This window comes from Podarcis tiliguerta (assembly GCF_965153285.1).
Source record: "Podarcis tiliguerta genome assembly, chromosome: 1".
NCBI classification, from domain to species: Eukaryota; Metazoa; Chordata; class Lepidosauria; order Squamata; family Lacertidae; genus Podarcis; species Podarcis tiliguerta.
Window position 1 is genome coordinate 118,046,201 of NC_139534.1, and position 20,622 is coordinate 118,066,822.

The 20,622-nt window shown below is 46.3% G+C and overlaps 1 protein-coding gene across 8 annotated transcripts in view; it reads left to right on the forward strand.

The window, feature by feature from the left end:
• Window positions 1-1,442: 1,442 nt before the first annotated feature.
• Window positions 1,443-20,622, forward strand: part of EVL (Enah/Vasp-like) — a 150,838-nt gene continuing 131,658 nt past the window's right edge. For all 8 annotated transcript variants that reach the window (XM_083435681.1, XM_083435655.1, XM_083435656.1 and 5 more), the window contains exon 1: window positions 1,443-2,148. In XM_083435681.1, coding sequence (XP_083291807.1) covers window positions 2,144-2,148 — 5 coding nt within the window. In that variant the 5' untranslated portion in view covers window positions 1,443-2,143. The remainder of the gene's footprint in view (window positions 2,149-20,622) is intronic.

Genomic DNA, 20,622 nt, shown 5'->3' on the forward strand with positions numbered 1-20,622 from the left:
CTGTAATGATGAATGAGGAATGAATGACAAGGAGGGGGGCAGATGGGATGTTCCACCCATCTTCCACTTTGCCCCACCCACCATCAAGTGGTGTGTTGCCTCCACCAGTTCTCCCAAGGGACTGCAGCCTTCAACTCCGAAAATGCTGCCCACACATGAATTAGGACTTTAGGCTTAAATGGATAATAATCAGGGACCTTTGAATGACCCAAGACAAGACAGTCAATAAGGAGGAGTGCCTACAATTGTCCTAGAAATTCTTTGTAATTCTCAGGATAATAGTTCTGGGCTCACAAGCCTGAATTAAGAACATCTATGAACTTTACTTAAACAAGCCTGTTTAAAAATCAGAAAGGTTTAAGAAATGAGAGGGTTCCTGTCAACCAGCATTGGCACCTTTGTGATGTCTAAACAGAGTGGATGTGTTTTGGGAAAAGATGTATTTTGGCATCCATCTCTTAGGAAGTTTCTGCGAGTGGGCATTTTGGAGACCACCCCAAGGTCCTCTTAACAGAGCAAATACTAGGTTGCCCAGATGGGAATGTGTCCGTTGAGCTGGAAAAAGTCCCCCACCCCAGTCTGAGGGCCCGGGACAAAAATTACTCCAAGAAATTGGTTTGTGTTTGTTTTTGTCACTGGGGGGGTTTGGTTCTTGTCTTGGCAATGTTAATGTATTGGAATAAAAAAGTATATTTTTCCCCAAACAGAAACTGATCCAGAGAAGCAGGCTTCTTCTGAGATATCCCTTGTTTGGTTTTGAGACCTTTCACTGCTCCAAGGACACTTCCAAAACCAGTTTATTGTGATAATGGTCCTTCTGAAGCCTGCGAGTTCCCAGCCTCTCCAACATCTCCATGACGTCACCCACACCAAAGCGCCGCCCTGCATTACCCCCTCCCCTTTAATCCGGATTAACTGCTTCCAGCTTTTATTATTATTATCGGATTTTCCTGAGAAACGGCAAATCCGGGTAAAATCGAGGGGCGGGGGGCGGCATGTGATGGCATTTTGATGAGGACGACGTCATACAGACGCTGTGCAATATGTCCATGCGTTGCGCAAAGCAGAGTCCACAATAAACTGCCCCGTTACACTGAAATATACATTGCAACCACCCCGAAAGGGTTTGGGTTTTTGTTGTTGTTGTTGTTAAAATAATAATAATAAATCTAGATTAGTGATCATAAAGGAGCCCCAGCCCTCCCCCGTATGCGCGTGAATTTCCAGATTAGGGTCATAGGCAGGGGCTTTCTTTCTTTTTCCATTTCAAAAAATAGTTCCCCCCCCCAAAAAAAAAGGCTAAATCGGGATAAAAGCGAGGAAGAGGGAAAGGGCTGCAAATTCGATGCCAAGGCGTCTGGTGCGCGCACGAGGAGCCCCCCCGCCCCAACCCCCACCCCAATATCCTGCAAGAATCCACGACCGCTCCGGAGGCGCGCCTCGCTTCTTGGTGGCGCACGCGCGCTTCGCCGCGCCCGGGCGTTGCATGGCCGCCTCGCGTGTGCGCTTTTCTTCCCCGCCCGCTCTGTGCGCGTGCCTGGACGGGCTCGCCAGGTCGGCGATGCCTCTGCGAGAGCCGTAGCGGCGGCAGGCAGGCAGACAGACGGGCGGAAGTGTCTGTCAGCAGCAGTGGGCAGCCGAGCCCCGCGGGCTTTGTGCGCTTCCTCCTCGCCGCCGCCTCCCTCCCTCCCGCCCCACGCCCACCACCCTCGCCTCGCCACATCCCGGGAAAGCGGAGCGGGAGGAGGAGGATGGCCGGGCCCCTGGACCGCTTGCCCGGCGCCGAGGAGAAGCTCCCCGGCAGCTAGCGCCCTTGGCCGGCGGGGACGAAGATGCCATTGCGCGCCAGCCGCAGGCCGCCAGGAGCAGCAGCAGCAGCAGCAGCAGGGCGACTGAGCAGCGGATGCAGCGACGCCAAAGCCCGCCGGGCTCCCTCCTCCTCCTCCTCCTTCTCCCGGGCGCCGCTCCTCCATTGAGCATCTGACAGCCCGCAGTAGCGCGAGACGCCGACGACGCTTTTGCAGCCGCCGCCGCCGCCGCGCTGCCGAGCCCGGGGCCCGGGCAAGAGCTTCCCGCTGCGCAGTGGGAGCTGGCGGGGAGACGCCGGCCAGAGGCGGCTGCGCAGAGCTCGACTGCGGGGAAAATGAGGTGAGTCAGCCGAGCTGCGGCTGCCCCGTCCTTCTTTCTCCTCCTCCTCCTCCTGCTGCTGCGCGCCGAGCGCCCTCCTTCCCTCCCTCCCGGATGCTGCCGGGAGAAGGCGAAGGGAGAGAGGCGCGCTCGGGCAGGCAGGCAGGCAGGCAGGGACCCCTCACCTGGCAGCAGCCGGGCAGGTGCAGGCAGCGCCTCGTGAGGAGAAGAACAGGCGGGCTTGGGGCAGAGACGCGCCCCGGCGCCGGGATAGGCTGGGCATGGGGTGCCTGCCTCGCTTCCTCGGGCCTAGCAGCTGCTTTCGTTGGAGCCCCAGCACCTATCTTCCTTCCTCCCCACCCCTCCATACCTAGGAATTGGGGGGAGTTGCCTGTGCCCCTTAACCGCTGCAATCTGCTGCTCCGAGCAACCTTTCTTAAAAAAAAAAAAAAACCCTTTGTGGCAGGTTTGCTTGCGGCGCAAGGGTCAGCTTCCTAAGGGAGGACTTTTCCTCGTCTGTCAGAATTTATGCCTCAGTTGGGTGCCAGGAGATGATCTACTTTTGGGGTGTTTCGTTGTGACAGGCGCAAACACAGCTATGCCTCTGGGATCTGCCACATATCCTGCTGATCTCGGTTCTGCCGTGGGAAGCTGGGTTCTGTGGATCAAGCTGCTGTGAAAGACACAAGAGTGAGCTAGACACCAGCTGCCGTTGCCTCCCTCACAGTTGGCAACCCTAAAACTGAGACGATGGGATAATAACCAGGGAGGGAGCCTCTGAGCACATGCAGAGTGCCTTGTCCTCAGCACAGAGGCCTGATTCATGTGGTGCATGTCTTTCTGGCTTGCCCACTGCAGGAATTAGCGATGCCATAATTCGCAAAGTGCTGGATGTTGCCCGAGCCGTGCTTGGAGTAGTCCCACTAATCTCAGTGGGTCTACTTTAAGCACGACTAAGTCTGGGTCCAACTTAAAGTCTGGAGGCAGCAGAGAGGCATGTGTTGTTTCTTCAAACGATAGAGGTTTCACACTGTGTTGGAATCATAACCTGCCCTACAAAGTCGAGTCGGTTGTAGGTGGTAAGAACCAGCCACTTGGGCACCTGAGATTAAGGTGTGTGTTTGTGAGAGAGAGAGATGAGGGTGGCACACTTCCAGGTGCGATTCAGCATCAGTGCTTCTCTTGGAAATGTAAGCAGAGCTATTCTGGCAGTGTGCATCTCCATCCTTCCTCCATTGAAAAAAAACCCAAGCGTCACTGCGCCTCCCAGTCTTTCACCAGAATGGATCCCATGCTGGTGGGTGGTGTGTTTTAGACACGATTGGCTGTCATTCCTTCAGCCTTTTGACAGATTGCACGCTCTGCATCCTGGCAAGCGGTTGTGGGGTTTTGTTTTTACATCTCATTTCTGCCCCAGCCCTTGTTTCTGCTTTCATGTGCAGCTTCCGCGAATGTAACACAACGCCTTAATTTCTGTGCTGGAAAAAGCAGCAATTTGCTTCTAGGTGCCTGTGCTATGTACTCTTGAGTATCCCCAGGAAAAGAAAAAGCACTGGGGAAAAGTAATGTGTGTGTGTGTGTGTGTGTGTGTGTGTTGTGGCCTTTGTTGCTAAGTGTCCATGTCTCTGCATATGTATATAGATTGCTATCCTAGTCCGCAAATAAATTTGGTGCCTTTCCAAGTAGCACGAGGTCTTCCACCGAGGTGTATGTGTGTGCATATAGGTGTGCTAGCTCTCCCAATTCATGCAGAGGGAGAGGGAAGGGGCATCAGTATGCCAAATGACTACGTAGTGCATCATGTGGAGAAACACAGAGAAAGGTGCATAGCAACAGAGATGGAGGAAACGCGCAACTCCCCTCCATTGGCAAGAATGTGGGTGTGTTCATTCCTTCCGTTGCTGCAGCCTTGCTTACCCTGTGCTTGGGTGTGTTTGCGTGTTCAGAGGTTTCTCGCTTTATCTCTGTGGTGTGATGTTTGTCTACGTCTTTTATTTGTTTACAGGCGATGTGTTGGGTAGGGGGGAAAACCTTAATCTCTCCCCTCCCCTCCCCTTTTTATAAAAACGTGTGTGTCGGATGAATCCTTGCCCAGTTGATTCTCACTCCTTTCCTTGTCCCTTCCACCTCTGTATTCAGTTCTGCTTTCTGTGCCTGTAGGATGCAGATGTTGGCTAGGCATATATTTGCGGTATCTGCCTCTCTGCGTGTATTTTCTAAGGGAGACAAGGGGAATGGGAGTTCTCTAATAAACGCCTCTTGGTTTCTTCTGGGGATGCAGGAAACAAAAACACTCCTGGGATCTTCTTCCTTTATTACAGTGTGGCTGTCTTGGTGTAGTTAGAGATACTGCAGCTTGTGTGATGGGAACACACTCTCCCCCACCCCTTTTTTTTTGCCAGTGACTTTGGAAAAGATCCAGGAACAGAGTTCTGGCTGAGGCTACTGGTTCAGCAGTGCAAATTCTGTGCAGATGGTATAATTGCTCTTGTGTGCGTGGCATTTCATTATTTATATGACAACCAGTTGGGGAGAGATCAGAATAACTTGGGAAGGAAAGAGCCTATCTTTACGTGACCTTTGTCTCTCTGAGATAACTTCTTCTCCCAATTCAGACGACCACAATAACAGAACCACTCATATTTACAATGGCTGGGTCATGTTATGCTGAGATAATTATTCAATGTCAGAGAATTTTGCTTCTTCCTCTTAAGGGCAGGTTATTTATTAGGGAGGAATTGGGCATCCTGGAAAAAAATGAGATTGTCTCCCAGTCTTTCACTGGGATAAAATGCTAGTGGGTGATGTTTTGGGGGTTGTTGTCCCCCCACCCATAATTGACTGTCATTACTTAAACCGATATGGCAGATTATGTCAGGGGTTATAAAAAGCTGCAGACAACACATCAAAATAGCTCACCACCAGCATGGCGCTGTGTGTGCCTGTGCACATTTTGTCTCCTGCTAATCCTTGACACTTCACATGCTATTTGGTGCGTTTCTCAACGCTCCAGTTTTACCCATGCCTTTTTGGGTTGTGGTCAGTAGAACCCTGTGTTACAGTGAACTAAAAAACGACCAATCTTGATTACAGCCAATTTAAGGATGTTTGTTTGTGCTTGGGACTTGAGGTCTCTTTCTGTTATACGCTGTCCTATTTAGTTAAACCATGTTTAAGTTCAGTTCAGACATCACATCAGAGATGTGGTTGAGGAACCTTAATTATGGATTCATGTGTTGTGTGAAATAGACAAACTATGGTTTGTGATTAACTGCAGAACCAGAATTGGAAACCATGGTTTGAAGCGGCTTTGGAAACCATGGTTTGTGCTAACTGGCCTGTTGTTATTTATGAATCGACCAACCGTAGCTCTTGCCGCTGTTTTCCCCCCAGAGCCTGTTGCACCTTGGAGAGCAGGATTGGACGTATGAAACAGAGTACAGAGACAGTTGAAAACCAAAGCCAGCAAGCTACTCTGAGCTATATTTTGCCTGCTGTGCACTTGAAAGCTTTGAAAGCATGGTTTGGGCTCTTTAGTATGGTTAGTGTGATATCTCTATGGTACTTAGGACTTCTATGCACAAGTATTTGGGATGGAGGCTTAAAAAGCTACAAAAAAGAGATAGAAATAGCTGGCTTGTGCTCAACCATCATAGCTGCTTCCTGATGACCAAACTGCACTGTTCATCCTCTGTTGTCCAGGTCCATTGTGCCTGCCATAAAAAAGTGGTAGAACTTCAGGCAAGCCAGGTTATTCCACGTTTTCTGGTGGGTTCTTCACAAATGGATGTTTTGCACTGAAATTTCCTTGGGATCATTTCCCCTCCAGTTGTCTTCTTGTGAAACTTTAACCAAAACATTGGGGCAGAGAGGGAGGGAAGTGGACATTGCGCAACTAGATGTTCTATCAAATAAGTCAGCGATGTTATGAGCACAGTGAAGAAGAAAGATAATCGATGAGGGTGGGAATCAAGCAAAATGAGGTGCCAACTGGGAAGAAGCTTCTTGGGATGGGATTAGCTGTGTACACACCACAAACAGTTCACTTCTAATCCGGAAGCAAATCTCAAAAGTACACAGCCAGCTAAAAGACCTTAACTTTCTCCAGATTGGAACAGGCTCAAAATAGTTCTGAGGTGGCTCAGGACTTCATGGCTGCCATGACGACCATGGGACTTTCCTAACAGGCCATTGGCCCACACTGGACCTTGTTTTCACAACTGGGCAGGAAGAGGGTGATCCGAAAGTGGGGGAGGGTATTGACACCAGTCCCTTGTCATAGTCAGATGCTGAGATTTAGGCTTTCAGCACCTTTTCTCCTCCGCAGAGGCAGAGGACCTGTTAGGATGGCCTGTCCTTGGAGGCTGATGGAGCCAATGGGTTTCCAATGGTTCTGGAGGATTTTCTGGCTGCTATCACTGGTGCTCCTGTTGAAGCTCTGGCCGACTTCTGGAACATCCAGATGGCTAGGGCTGTTGACCCTGTGCCTGAGAGCCTGCTACCGCTTGTCCCTCTGGTATACTCCAGAGTTTAGGAAACAAGATGGGAGATGGCTTGAACACGAGTGGAGAAAATCTGCCGTAGAATGCAGTTAAACACTGATGGGTCCTCATCAAGCAGTGGCAGTAAAGGCATCCAAGAAGGCACAAATTGGGGCTTAGGCCCAGTTTTTGTACAGAAACTGCTTTGATCGCCTTGTAGGATGACCTATATTGGAAAAGAGAGACAGGGGAAATTCATCCTTGTTCATTCTCCTTGACCTATCAGCCCTTTATGTCCAAATACCATTTTTAAAAGTCATGCATTTTCCCTGATGGGCTGTCCTTATTTAGTGGAAATGTTTTCTTTTTCTTTTAAATACGCTGCTTTTCTTAGGGGCTAAAGGGCCAGCAGTGTTCGAAACTCCCATCTTTCTGGGCGCATTTTGCGACAGGGGATTTCTTTAGCGCAAGCGGTTTCTGAGCTCTGTGCCTAAGATTTCAGATTTAAAACTGCAGAGTGGAAGGAATGGAGGACCTTTTTCTGCCTCCCCACTCTCAGTTACTCTCTGAAGAAGTTAGGCAGGGGAAGGACTAGACCATGTGAAAAATTAACATAATATTTTAGCTGCAGTTCACTCATTTTCAGCTTTGTATTCTTGTTATAAAAAGCGCACCTAGACATTCAATTGTTGTACCCATAATCTAGGTCAGGGGTCTGCAACCTTTAAGACAAAAAGAGCCACTTGGACCCATTTCCGAAGGAAAAAAACCTGAGAGCCGCTTAACCATTGCGACATTTAAAGCATGCGTGCCGCTGCCCTCTGATCTGACAGCGGGCAGGAAGGTGATGTCAGGACAGTGCGTGACTAATGCACACACCGCCCCCATGCGACGTCACAGCCAGTACAGCGCTCACCACAGTGGGGAGTGTCGGGGCGCACAATGCACCTCCTCCCCTCGCTAGTATCCACCCTGGAGCCGCGGCAAAGGTGTAAAAGAGCCACATGCGGCTCCGGAGCCGCGGGTTGCAGACCCCTGATCTAGGTTTAAGGTGCCATTCAGCTCCTAGCTTTCAGATTTCAGCTTCTAACACTGAGGGCCGGGTAATATATATGGATATTTAGTACATTGAAAGGTCCGTTGACTCTGAGTTAAAGCAATGAGTTTGCCTTATTGAACATTGGGATGCCTCCTGCACTTTTGCACACTACCTGTTCTACCCTGGTGCAATCCTTGTCCCACGATTGACTTATTTCATAAGCAGGGCCTGCCCGGGTCAGATTAAGTCCCAACAGGTTGCTGCTTGCCCTGAATCCCAGGCCAGTTGCTCGTCCTCCTCCGCTGTTACAGAATGTCTTGTGCACGGCATCCAGCCCACTGCTAATTTATTTACCTCTGTTCTTGAGCTGCAAGAGCTTTATACACCAAGGCGGTACAGTATTTGGGAAGGGAATGTCCTGCCTGTTTCAATCTGCAGCCAAAGTGTTGCCCTGATGATCCTCCTGCTTACCAAATGTGGTCGGGCTGCAAATACCCAAGAATTTATGCAAGGTACTGCAAAGCAGTGGTGGTAGTAAATTAAACCAAAAGAAGAGAGAAGCGATGCATGAGCAAATATTGTTTACCGTAGCCAATCCAGCATTGACCAGATTGCAAATGCTCTTGATGCATTAGGCCAATTTAATTGGGCTTTTTGGGGGGGAGGGTTAGGGGACAGAGAGAGAATACCTCTTGGACATACATGCCTGCTTCTAGAAAGCATGCTTGCCAGTACAGAGTTTAGTTCATTCTGCTTTCTCTGTTGTATGCTGCAATAGCATCAAGAACAGACTGTAAACCTAATTCAGCTTGTAAAATATCAGAGAGATGGGGGTGTCTTTACATTTCAAGCCTGGTTTAGCTGAATTATGGAGCAATAGTATGCAGTCCTATGGGGTTTACTCTCAGAGAAGTTAGCAACAAACTTGAGTCTCGTTAACTTTTGGTGGGCTAGTTTGCATTTGGGCCTTCATCTGACTTTGTAGAGCTTGAAAACATACAAGAACAGGCATAGACAAATTCGGTCCTCCAGATGTTTTGGGACTACAACTCCCATCATCCCTGACCACTGGTCCTGTTAGCTAGGGATGATGGGGTTTGTAGTCCCAAAACATCTGGAGGGCCAAGTTTGCCTATGCCTGTACAAGAAGTATTAAATTGGTGCTGAGGCAAGTCAGAGGAGACTGATGGATATAGATTCAGGTAGGTAGCGGTGTTGGTTTGACGCAGTAGATATATAAAATAAAAAAATTATCCAGTAGCACCTTAGAGACCAACTAAGTTTGTTCTTGGTATGAGCTTTCGTGTACATTCACACTTCTTCAGATATGACAGCCTAGTTTATGTTACCTTTTCCCCATCACAAAACTCCTTCCATGTGCTTGATTGCATAACTACTTTCAATGCCAACACCATCAGCTGTCTTGATGAAGCCACTGGATTATCCTAGCTAGCTACCCACATGACAGAAACATCCATATGGAGCATTATAATCTACCTTATACAGGCCATGACATTTATTCATCTAGCCCAGGACAGCATTGCCTGTTCTTACTGGCAGTGGCTTTCCAGGTTTTTGCAGACCAAAAGTCTTCCACATCACCGGTTACCTCCTTCCAGGAATTGAATTTGGGGTGTTTTGCATTCAAAGCATGCACTCAGCTACTGAGTTATGGCCCTTCCTCCACTGGTCTGGCATAGGAGCCATGCATGACTTTGCAGCAGCAACTGTATTGCAGAAATATTGTATGATTTGGGCCTGAGAAGGTTAAAGGTGCAATATTCGGTATTTACCCTTTTGACCTGGGAGGAGAATGTGAGATAGTCTCAAAAGTCTTTACTTGATGATATGGGATCAATTGTGCAATTGGTTTTTATACCTGTAAACTCCTTAGAAGCCTGTTTTTGCATTAAGTGGCATGTAGCTCCAGGGTTGTGGGAGGTAGAAGACCTGTTTCTGTCTCTGCAGCAGCGTCCGTACCTCCAGCCTCCTAGAGCTGCCCAATCAGCATGAAAGGGAAAATTGTTTAGCCTCTGAGAATATGTATCCTCACCCTTCGTGCTGATTGGAGCCAATCAGAGTGAAAGGAGGTGAGTCGGCCACTGTGGATTGGCTCCTAGGGTCACTCTGCAGAAAGTGCATGGGGAGAAGTTTGAGGAGGAGTTCTGCATGCTCCAAAGCTAAGCATGTAAGAATGTTGAAAATACAAGTTAATTTAAGTTTCAAGAGAATAGTGTGCACGCTCTGTAACATACCACGGAATACCAAGGAGAATACAAAAGTCACGCCAAGTAAAGATATTGGCACAGTCCAAATCATTTGTCCGTGTATGTGCACAGAAAACAATAGATCTGAAATCAGTGCTGAGAACTGCATGGATTTTTGCAGTGCATCCCTAATTATTGTTGAATAAACTTCGAAGACTGTAGAATCTTAGAAAGGTGTTTGGGGGGGATGACTATGGCTAGCAAGACAGGAGCCTGCACTTCTGAATTTGTCATTACGCTACTGGTGGAATGTAAATTAATAATAATATGGAAGAAATGTTTACAAGCTGGGTATAGGTTAATCCTTCTGTGGCTGCCTTCTGATGCATAGTTAGGCACTCCTGATTTTTCTCTAGTTGGCAGAATTTAAGGAAGCATTATTGGGCTTAGGGTTAACAGCCCCTCGATGCCTGTTTAATCAGCCTCATTTGTATTACATTTTCAAACTGGCTGCCCTGCAGAACTAGGTATTAAAATAATAGTAATCATCATCATCAACAACAACTATTATAAAAGCTACCATTGAGGGGCAGCATCAAGCTTTTTTTTAAAAAAAGAAAAAACCCACACCAAAAACCAATGGTTTTTGCAGTGATAACACACAAGAGAGAAAGAGTACAAGCAAACTGCATAAGCAGATAAACAATTGCCTCCAAATTTAAAAGCATTGTGATAACAAGGTGGCTGTGTTTTGGTTGTGGAAAGCTGTTCACAGGAAGAAGTTTATGCATTTGATCCCAGAGACCTTGTAACTGACAGCAGGATCCTTCCCTTTGATCAGAACTGAGCTATAGAACTGAAAGCAGTAATGAAGTCAGCTAATGCTGTGGCATTAATACTAGAGATTAAAACACTGGCTTGGCTTTAGCACACAGGGATTTAATGAAAGCCAAGGGAATATTTCCCTTATGTTGCATTTAGACCTGCAGGAGAGCAGGTTTCAGCAGAGGACATCTTCTACAGCTGAGAGCTAGGAAAAGGACCATTTTTTAAAAATTTGGGTGTTGTCTTGTCAGTTTTTAATCGGGCACTGAGAAGCATTGAAGGACCCATTTATGTGCTGGGCAACAGTACTGCAGATGCAATTCAGGGCAAGTAAGTGTAAACTTAAGGGGGGAAACCCACACTGGGGCAAAATGATGATAATAATAAAGCCCCAAACCACAAAATACACTAATGGGCTTTAAATAGGCTTCAGTTTTCCAGGAAAGAGATATGGAAATCCCAGTGCAAAGTTCACTAAAAATGTGAAATATGTACTGTGGCATTGTAAACAGTCATTTCAATTTTAGGACTTAAGAAACAGATTGGAAATCAGTAGAACACACATTTTAGAATTATTACGTTTCTACTCAGAAGTGTGTTCATTATGGTCAATTGCCCTTACACCCTAGTAAATGTGTTTTAGGATTGCAGCCTTTTCATATAGAGTTGTACCTAGGAAGTCAAACCCCTTGTGAGTTGAGTTGAACGTTTTGGCTCCTGAATGCCGCAAACACGGAATGTCCGATGCGGGTTCCGCAGCTTCTGATTGGCTGCAGGAGCTTCCTGCTGCTAATCAGAAGTCACGCCTTGGTTTCTGAACATTTTGGAAGTCGATCGGACTTCTGGAACGGCTTGTGTTCAACTTCCGAGATATGGCCATATATGACACTTTAGATCAGCCTTTCTCAATCTTGGGTCCCTGTATGTTGTTGGACTACAACTCCCATCATCCCTAGCTAGCAGGGCCAGTGGTCTGGGATGATGGGAGTTGTAGTCTGACAACATCTGGTCTCCCAAAGTCGAGAAATACTGCTTTAGAGAGTACCAAAAGCAAAATGAAAATAACTGTTAAAAACAGTATGATACCGCTTTATATTTATAGTGCGGATGGGACCTAACTGAACAGGCCAAAGTCCACTCCCTGCTTTAAGGGATGATGTGGGCTCCCTATTACTGTAGTAATGACCAGAAATTTCCCCTCCCACCACTGATCTGATCAGTTAGAATCTAATGTTCCTTCTTTGAATAAAGGTTTGACGAGAATGGTAGGTTAGGCTTGAATTCCTTGTGGGATGATCAAAGGAACTGTGATCAAATTGGAACTCTATTCTACATATGTCACCAGCAGAACAGGGAATTTTTGATTACCGGTGCCCTAAATATGACATAATGCATTTGCCAAGAAGGCTCTTGCTGTTGCCTCCGAGCTTTAAGATGGAACATCTGTGGAAGGAAAAGCAACAGCAGAGCAATACAACAGATATACATTATGCGCTTGCTTGTGTCAGTGTGTACCTGGTGAGTTTTGTTGAATCAATAAGAATGCAGAACGAGCACACTAAAGCCCGTAGAGACAGGTTTTTAGTAAGGAAGCAATTCACTACAAATGATTGAGAACTGGAGTAGGGAAACTCACTGGTAAATTGTGTTACCTTTGCTTAGAAAATTAAATGGCGATGAACACATTTGCTCCAGCTGTCCCTATTCATTATCTTTATTTCATAAATTTCATATACTGCTTGATTGTAAAAAGCATCAAAGCCGTTTACAAAAGGAATAGAACAATAAAATTATCAGTAAAAACAACATTGGGGGGGAGAATCAACATCACTGATAAATTAAAAACAAATCAAATTCCTGCATTTCAGGGGGTTAGGCTAGATGACCCCTTGGGGGTCCCTTCCAAATCTGCAGTTCTGTAATTTCATGATTCTGAAACGCACACCAGCATTCTACCTACTGGGGCAGGCTTGTCTAAACAAAAAATGGTTTTGACATGCGTCAGAAAGGGTACAGTGAAAGTGCCTGCCTGGTGTCAGTAGACAGGGAGTTCCAAAATGTGAATGCCCGCCATGTTCGAAGACTGATTTCTTACAAATGCAGGATGAGAATTATGTGGCACTTGTAACAGTGCCTGTTCCTCAGATGAAAGCGGTTGAGTGGGTGCAGTGGCATAGCGTGGGTTGCCAGTGCCCGGGGCCTCCTGAAGGGGAGTGGGTGGGTTGGAGGGAAACGGAGTACACATGCGCATTCAACTGCCTGATGGCTTCTGCACCACCCAGGAGATCACAGAGATAAGAAAAGAAGAGTTGTTCCCTTGTCTGGAGAGGTCACTTCCTGGTTCACATGGAGAAGCCGTTTTCAGCAGAGCCCAGCGACGGAAGTGCACAACTGTATTGAGGCAGCACCAGGTGTTGAAATTTTGCACACCTAACAATTTTGCAACCGCCCCATGGGCCCCCGCCCACGCTATGCCACTAGAGTGGCTGTATAAGGAGTAAGGCAATTCTGTAGGTGAAATATACATACTTAGAGTCGAGTGTGGATTTCATGCTCTTTATTCAGCTCATAGTAGTGAGGAATGCTAGTTCCCCCAAAATGCCTGCTTTATATACATTATTTACACAATGGGCCCCACGTGATTGGCTAATTCTGGGATTCTCCTGTAGGCCAATCAGGTTGCTGATTCACTTCCACCTGGAGCTGGATTGGGTGGCTCCTGCGGACCAATCAGACTGCTGCATTCTGGATCCTTATTGTTCTAGGACCAAACAGACTGCTGCATTCTGAATCCTATTGTTCTAGGACCAATCAGTCTGCTGCATTTTGGATCCTATTCAACTCAGTACATAACAGCAGGTAAACTGGTCCCAAGTTGTTCAGTGCTTTATTGTAATAGTAGTAGGTTGGCTAAATTTGCAACCAGTGCAGGTCTCTGAGCACAGGTGTTATATGCCGGCAAGGCCTCGCTCCTGTCAGCAATTGCACTGCAGCATTGTGGGCTAACTGCAGCTTCCGGGTCACGCACAAGGGAAGCCCCACATAGAACACATTGCAGCAGTCGAAGCTTGGCATTATCTGCACCATGCTCTAACCAACTCAGCTATCCTCCATTGTGTACACACTGACTGGTGGTGGCTTTCCGGTGCCTCAAGTGGGTCTTTCCCAACCCTGCCTGGGGTCTTCTGTACGCATAAGCACCTTCTCTTGCCACATGAGCTGCAGCAGACAAAAGGAGGACGAGGCCGGAATTGTGAGAAGATAGGTCAGGCCCTGACTCAAATGGGAATAAATGGAAGCTCTGGTCAGATGCAGATCAGATTCCATCAATATGTACCTGTGGCTGCTTATGAAGGCATTCTGGAAACTGCAGTTGATTCTGAAAATAGTAGCAAGGATGTTAAGCAGTATTCACTGACAGATAATATGTCTCACTAGTACTGGAAGGACTTTGCTGGCTACCAGTTTGTTTCCAGTTATAGTCCAGGTTATTATTACTGTTAATTTATTAATCGCCTTCTAAACCACCACCTCAAGGTGATTTACACATAAGATAATTAAACACAGTTAAAAACACAAAAACAACAAATACAATTATTATTTTTTAGAAACCCTAACGGAAGTGCACACTCATTTATCCACCTGGGACAGTGTTTTCCAAACTTGGGTCTCCATCTGTTTTTGGACTATGACTCCCATCATCCCTAGCTAGCAGGACCCAGTGGTCAGAGATGATGGGAAATGTAGTCCAAAAACAGCTGGAGGCCCAAGTTTGGGAAACGCTGAACTGGGGAAAACGTGCTGGAGCAAAAATGTCTTCACTTGTTTCTGGAAAGTGCAGATAATGAGAGCCTCAACAGGAATGCTGTTCCATAGCACATGGGAACCCACACTAAAAGCCCTGCTCCGAGCTGCTTCTGAGATCCTTGGAACTTGGCAAGCATAGGAGCCAACACCTAGGGGCTGGACCCCCAATAAAATATTTGACGGGCATTGCCATTCAGATGGTGTGCGCGCACTGCATCATGTGACCTCTCAAGTGTTGGCACTGACCTGTGAAACCCCCAAAGTCTAGGACTGGCTTACCTGAAGGACCCACCCTGTTATTAAGATTTTGATCAGGGGCTTTGCTGAGGCATGATGTAAAACATGGGCAGGCAAACTAAGGCCCGGGGGCCGGATCCGGCACAATCGCCTTCTAAATCCAGCCTGCAGACGGTCCAGGAATCGACGTGTTTTTACATGGGTAGAATGTGTCCTTTTATTTAAAATGCATCTCTGGGTTATTTGTGGGGCATAGGAATTTGTTCACCCCCCCCAAAAAAATACAGTATGGCCCCCCACAAGGTCTGAGGGACAGTGGACCAGCCCCCTGCTAACAAAGTTTGCTGACCCCTCATGTAAAAGAAGACAGAATGATGGCAGCCCAGAAGGAAGCTTTGCTTTAAAAAGCGTTTTTTTGTTTGTGTTGTGTGGGTTGTTTTTGTTTTTGCTGCATACTCCTGTCCACTTAAGAGGGCAATTCACTTGAACACACACACACACACACACACACACACACACACACATACGTAAAGTTCTTCATTTCTCTGCAGGGCGGGGGCACCGTCTTCCCAGTTTTAAAAATACCAGTAGATCATATACTTCTAAACAGTTAGATTTTTTCACCCCATGAGGCGATGACAGTTTGTAGGGCTTTAAAGGGATGTTGTTTTAAAAAATAAAACTAAATTCCCTATATGGAAAGTGGTTCCAGTTTTGGCTGCCTTTGCTGCGAAATATTTTGGCTTCCCAAGACAAAAAAAAAAAGGGGGGGGTTTGAAAGCCTCTTCAGTGTTTGTAGAGATCTGATGTCTATAGTTTTCCTAGGATGTCTTTCTACTTATGGTTTGGCAACGGGATCTGAGGAGTCAAAAGCAGACACAGAGTTAAGCTGGAAACTCTGAGTGTCTCGCTTCTAACTTGAAAGTGTGTGTGTGTCGTGCGAATTTCTGACGGAAATGTCACCTTAGAGACTCCTTCGCCTGCAAAGGCCACACGCATTCCAAGAGCAGCAAAATAGTGGTTTTAGGGTTAACACTTGAAGTGCCTGTGCCATTCTTAGCTCTAGGAGGCTGCCTTAGCTCATCTAGTTCAGCATTTTAAAATCTTAATAACTAGAATGCTCAAAAATGAGACTTTGTGTATTGCTTGGAACTCCATATTGTGCACCAGACTATACAATTGCATAGTAGCTCTACAGAAATGTGGGCTATGATTTGGTAGTATCTCAGTTTCTCTCTCCCCACAACCGCCAGCCACCCCAATGACTCACATGAATGAATAATGCAAGGCTTAACCAGTTTCCATGTGGTTTTCTGGGTCTACCGTTAAAGTACTGGATAATAGAGAACTGGACGGTGAATGTTTGTAACCTTCCAATATCCCCAAAGGCGCACTCCTCTGCCATCTCCCGGGACACATGGATGCTAACCAACAACAATTGATTATATTGCACTTAATATTATTTCTGTGCATCTTTTTTTTAACTGTTGGGGCACAGTTGTGGCAAAAGCAGGAGGGAGGAATATACAGGTTGTATTAAGCAGCCCAAAATGCACATCCAGTTGGCACGTTTAAAAACCTAGGCAACCCAAAATGGCGGTGGAGCCTGTTAGCTATCAGCTGGGCACAGTTGATGTTTATGTATTAAGTCGCCTTATTTCAGTGTCAACGTGTTTAAAAACCAGCAGAACAAAATGCAGACAACATGAAGAAGGGTGGACGTGGGGAGGGAAATATCCATGGTCTTACATTTTCTCGGTATGTCACATTAGCGGTTTGTTTGCGGTGTTGTTCAAGGAGGGTGTGGAGTGCACTGTGCATTTTTGTTTTGGTTTGTTTAATTCCTCCATTCCCTTTTATTACTAGCGCTAGCATTTGCTGATCAAGAATTTAGGATCCTTCCTCTTATTATCAGTACAGTGGTACCTCAGGTTACATACGCTTCAAGTTACAGACTCCGCTAACCCAGAAATAGTGCTTCAGGTTAAGAACTTTGCTTCAGGATAAGAACAGAAATCGTGCTCTGGCGGCGCGGCAGCAGCAGGAGGTCCCATTAGCTAAAGTGGTGCTTCAGGTTAAGAACAGTTTCAGGTTAAGTACGGACCTCTGGAACGAATTAAGTACTTAACCTTAGGTACCACTGTATCATTTATTATTTAGTAATTTTGTATACCGCCCTTCGTCCGCAGACCTCAGGGCGGCTCACAACATAAAGCAGACTTCTTAGCTGCTGCTACTGCTGTAGCGACCAATTTCTGCTTCGGATTAATGATCTGTTATGGAGGACAGGGTGGGGATGGTGGGACTGTTGACTACGGCCCAGATTTTATTCATTGTCACGGTGTGTGATAAGGTGAAACCTGAGAAACAGTGCAGCATTCTAATTGATACCAATAAATTAATCAAACTAATCAAAACATCCAGCATACTAATTGATTTTGAAGGATCTTCAAGTTTAATTTTGAGACCTCAGGGGAAATTATGCCATTACTTTCCATTCATCGTTAATTACCATGCAGGAATATAAAAATGATAGGAGGACAATGAGGTTTTGGGGCTTCACAGGAACACGGGAAGCTGAGTCGGCATTGATCCATCTAGCTTAGTATTGCCTACACTGACTGGTAGCAGCTTTCTGGGGTTTCAGAGAAGAGTCTGTCCCAGTTCTACCTGGAGGTGCCAGGGATTAATCTTTTGCAAACTTTGTGTCTGTATAGCGTGTGCATTGCCACTGAGCTATGGCTTACAAATAAAATTATGTATGTATGTAGTCATCCTTGTGTACCGATTAGACACAACGGTTGCTGAAAATTACGTTAGGAAATCATTTTACTGATCTTTATTCATGTGGACAATATGGTGTTACATTATCTGCACATGCTAGGAAGCACTTTAATAATAATTAATGACTTTAAATTACACTATCAACCTTCTATAGGTTGGAGACTACGCCTGGTCTGGATGCAAGGCTCCTCACTGCGGAGATGTGCAGTTGAAATTTAAAATTTATATGTTCCTTAGAATGTTCATGCAGCCAGACTTTTCTTATACAAGAAAGGTCCTTTCTGCTCCAGCTATTCAAGAGACGGCGCAGATTAGTTGACAGGACCAAGACTGTCGCATTTATCTGTTTCGTGCTCGCAAATACAGTCTTCTACATGGGGTGGGTAAATAGGCACTATAGTTCTGTGGCAAGTAGAGCTGAAATGAATTTACTCCATTAGATCTGCCTCAGTGAATTTTGACAGCAAGAGCATTCTATGGGTGGATGTATATTTGGAAAATATTTGACACTGAACTTGCAGTAGGAGTCAACATATGACAAATTTCATCTGTAGCAATTAGTGTTTGACAATCTGGCCTGTGAATGCAACAAGGCCAACCTCTAGTAGTGTCTCTTTTTTTGTAGATGTTTTCTTATTTTTAGAACTTGTAGCTTATTTTTAAAACGTAAGAACTAGTATGTGAGATTGCTTTGTTCCTCCTCCCTCCCAGTCTGTTTTCCTTTCGTGCCATGTCTTTTTAGATTATAATTCCAAGGGCAGAGGCTACCTTTTCTTTTAGTGAATTGTGACCTGATCTAGGAGCCTTTTCCAAATGAGGGGTGGGATAAAATTTCTTAAACAGCCAACCAAACAGAACATCACCTGAATTTCTAGAGAACTAAGAGTATTTTTCACCTCCAAAGCATCAGCCTATGAACACATCTTGTAATTATTCGGAATTAGTCACTCCATGTGAGCAGATTTGGGGAACGCCTAATTTTGTAACCTTAGCTCTGGGGCATACCAGAAGGTTCTTGGTGCCAAGTCATTTACTTCTCTTAGAACCGGCTTTCTAATTCCATTGGCTGAAGTAAAGATGCTAATTTTTTTCTTATATCTTTTGAGTTGGTCATACGCTCTGAGAAAACATATCTGAGCAGAAATAATGACTTCTGTGAAAAATGAAAAGGCTATTAATGATGGACTTCCCTGTTCCTCGAAAGCCGGGATGGACAACCTGCCGTGTCCCAGGTCTGGTTGGACTCCGACTCCCATCAGCCCCATCCAGCTTGGGCAATGTTCAGGGATGATGGGAGTTGTAGTCCAACAACCCCTGGAGGGCCGCTGGTTCCCACCCCTCTTTAAAATGAATGAAAAAGTAGCAAAATGCGCACAATTGTTATTCGATCTCAAGAGGACAGCCGATCTCAAGATTTCTTGGTTTGGGAGCCTTTGCAGTTAAAAAAATGAATGATATTTGTTTAGTGTAGACATGCGCTTGGAAGACTTTAAATGGACATTAGCAGAAGGTGTGGCAAGAATCCTGGGTTGTGACTTCTGTTGGGCCAAATTTTGTCCCTAACGTGCTTCAGAGTAAATGGCGGCAGCAGGAGGCCCCATTAGCTGAAGTGGTACCTCAGGTTAAGAACTTAATTTGTTCTGGAGGTCCGTTCTTAACCTGAAACTGTTCTTAACCTGAAGCACCACTTTAGCTAATGGGGCCTCCTGCTGCCACCGCGCCACCGGAGCCCGATTTCTGTTCTCATCCTGAAGCAAAGTTCTTAACCTGAAGCATATGTAACCTGAGGTACCACTGTATTGTTTTCAACCAGCTTTTACTTATTTGTTTGAAAATATCCTGGAAATGTTGCTGTGGGTGCTCCCTCCTCCCTGCCCCTCTCTTATCTTACAGTACATCACCCTTTCTAATTGTCCTGTCATTCAAAATGGCTTCTTTTCTCCCCCAGGCCCTCCTGCCACTTGCGCTAATGTCATGTTTTTTTAGTAGCAAGCCTTGCTCATGTTTCGGTGCAATTTCCCTTTTGTTCCCATGACCCCATGTTGTCTTCTGACCTAGAATGTTCCGCATTGCTCCTTGCTTGGCGGTTCAAGCATCGCCGCTAACACGCTTCGATTCCCGAGGCCTTCCAACTTCCCTCAGCCTTGCTCCTCTCAGCGTTATTTTCGAAACGCGGCTTCGTTGTTTTGACCTTTTTCTCAAGTCACGCCATCTCTTCTGCTTTGGCTGTATTCCACAATAATACCTTGACATGCTAAGAGCCAGAAGAAGCTCTAGCGACATTCGAAAATGGCGGTTTCTAGGCGGTGATGTGGAAGCAAAAGTGTGTTGTTGAGCAAGACTTCTATTTCTTCAAGTGTCTAGCTGCTATAACGAGTGGGTTCAACTTCCCTGGTGTGAGGAAAACAGGAACCTGGCTATTACCAAGGTAATACCATTGGTCCATCTAGTTTAGTACTGTCTACACTGACTGGCAGCAGCACTGGAGGTTTTCAGGCAGGGATATTTTCCAGCCTTCGCTAGAGATGCCAGACGCTGAACCATAGCTGTCAACTGTCCCTTATTTGGCGGGAAAGTCCCTTATCCCAGCGCTGTGTCCCGCTGCTGTCCCTTATTGACGATGTCCCTTAAATTTCCCCGGTTTCAAAGGAAGCAGCTCCTCTCCCACCCTCCCTCCCTGCTGGCCAGGGAGGAGGGAGGCTTCAACTGTGTTGCTTGGCTGCGTTGCTCACCCAATAAGGAGTCTAAGAATGACTGGGGGGTGGAGCTTGCATGCCTTGTGCTGATCAAATCGGCCGCATTGCCTGGGGACTCGCCTTTGCTCAGCGCTTCCCAGCGGAGAGGTGACGGTGCTTTTCCTTGCTGCATCCCCTTTGCCAGGTTTCTGTGCTGTGGGAACCACCGCTTGAGGCTTCGTTTGGCTGCTGGCTGGGCTTTCTGCCTTTGGCTCAGAGGGGCTCAGAAGTTGAGCATACCTGTGCTTGGAAAATCCCTTATTTTGGCTGCCGATCCCTTATTTTCGAGGCTGCTGGCCCCTTATTTTCAAATCTGTAAGTTGACAGCTATGCGCTGAACCTGGGACTTTGTGCATGTGAAACATGTGCTCTACACCTGA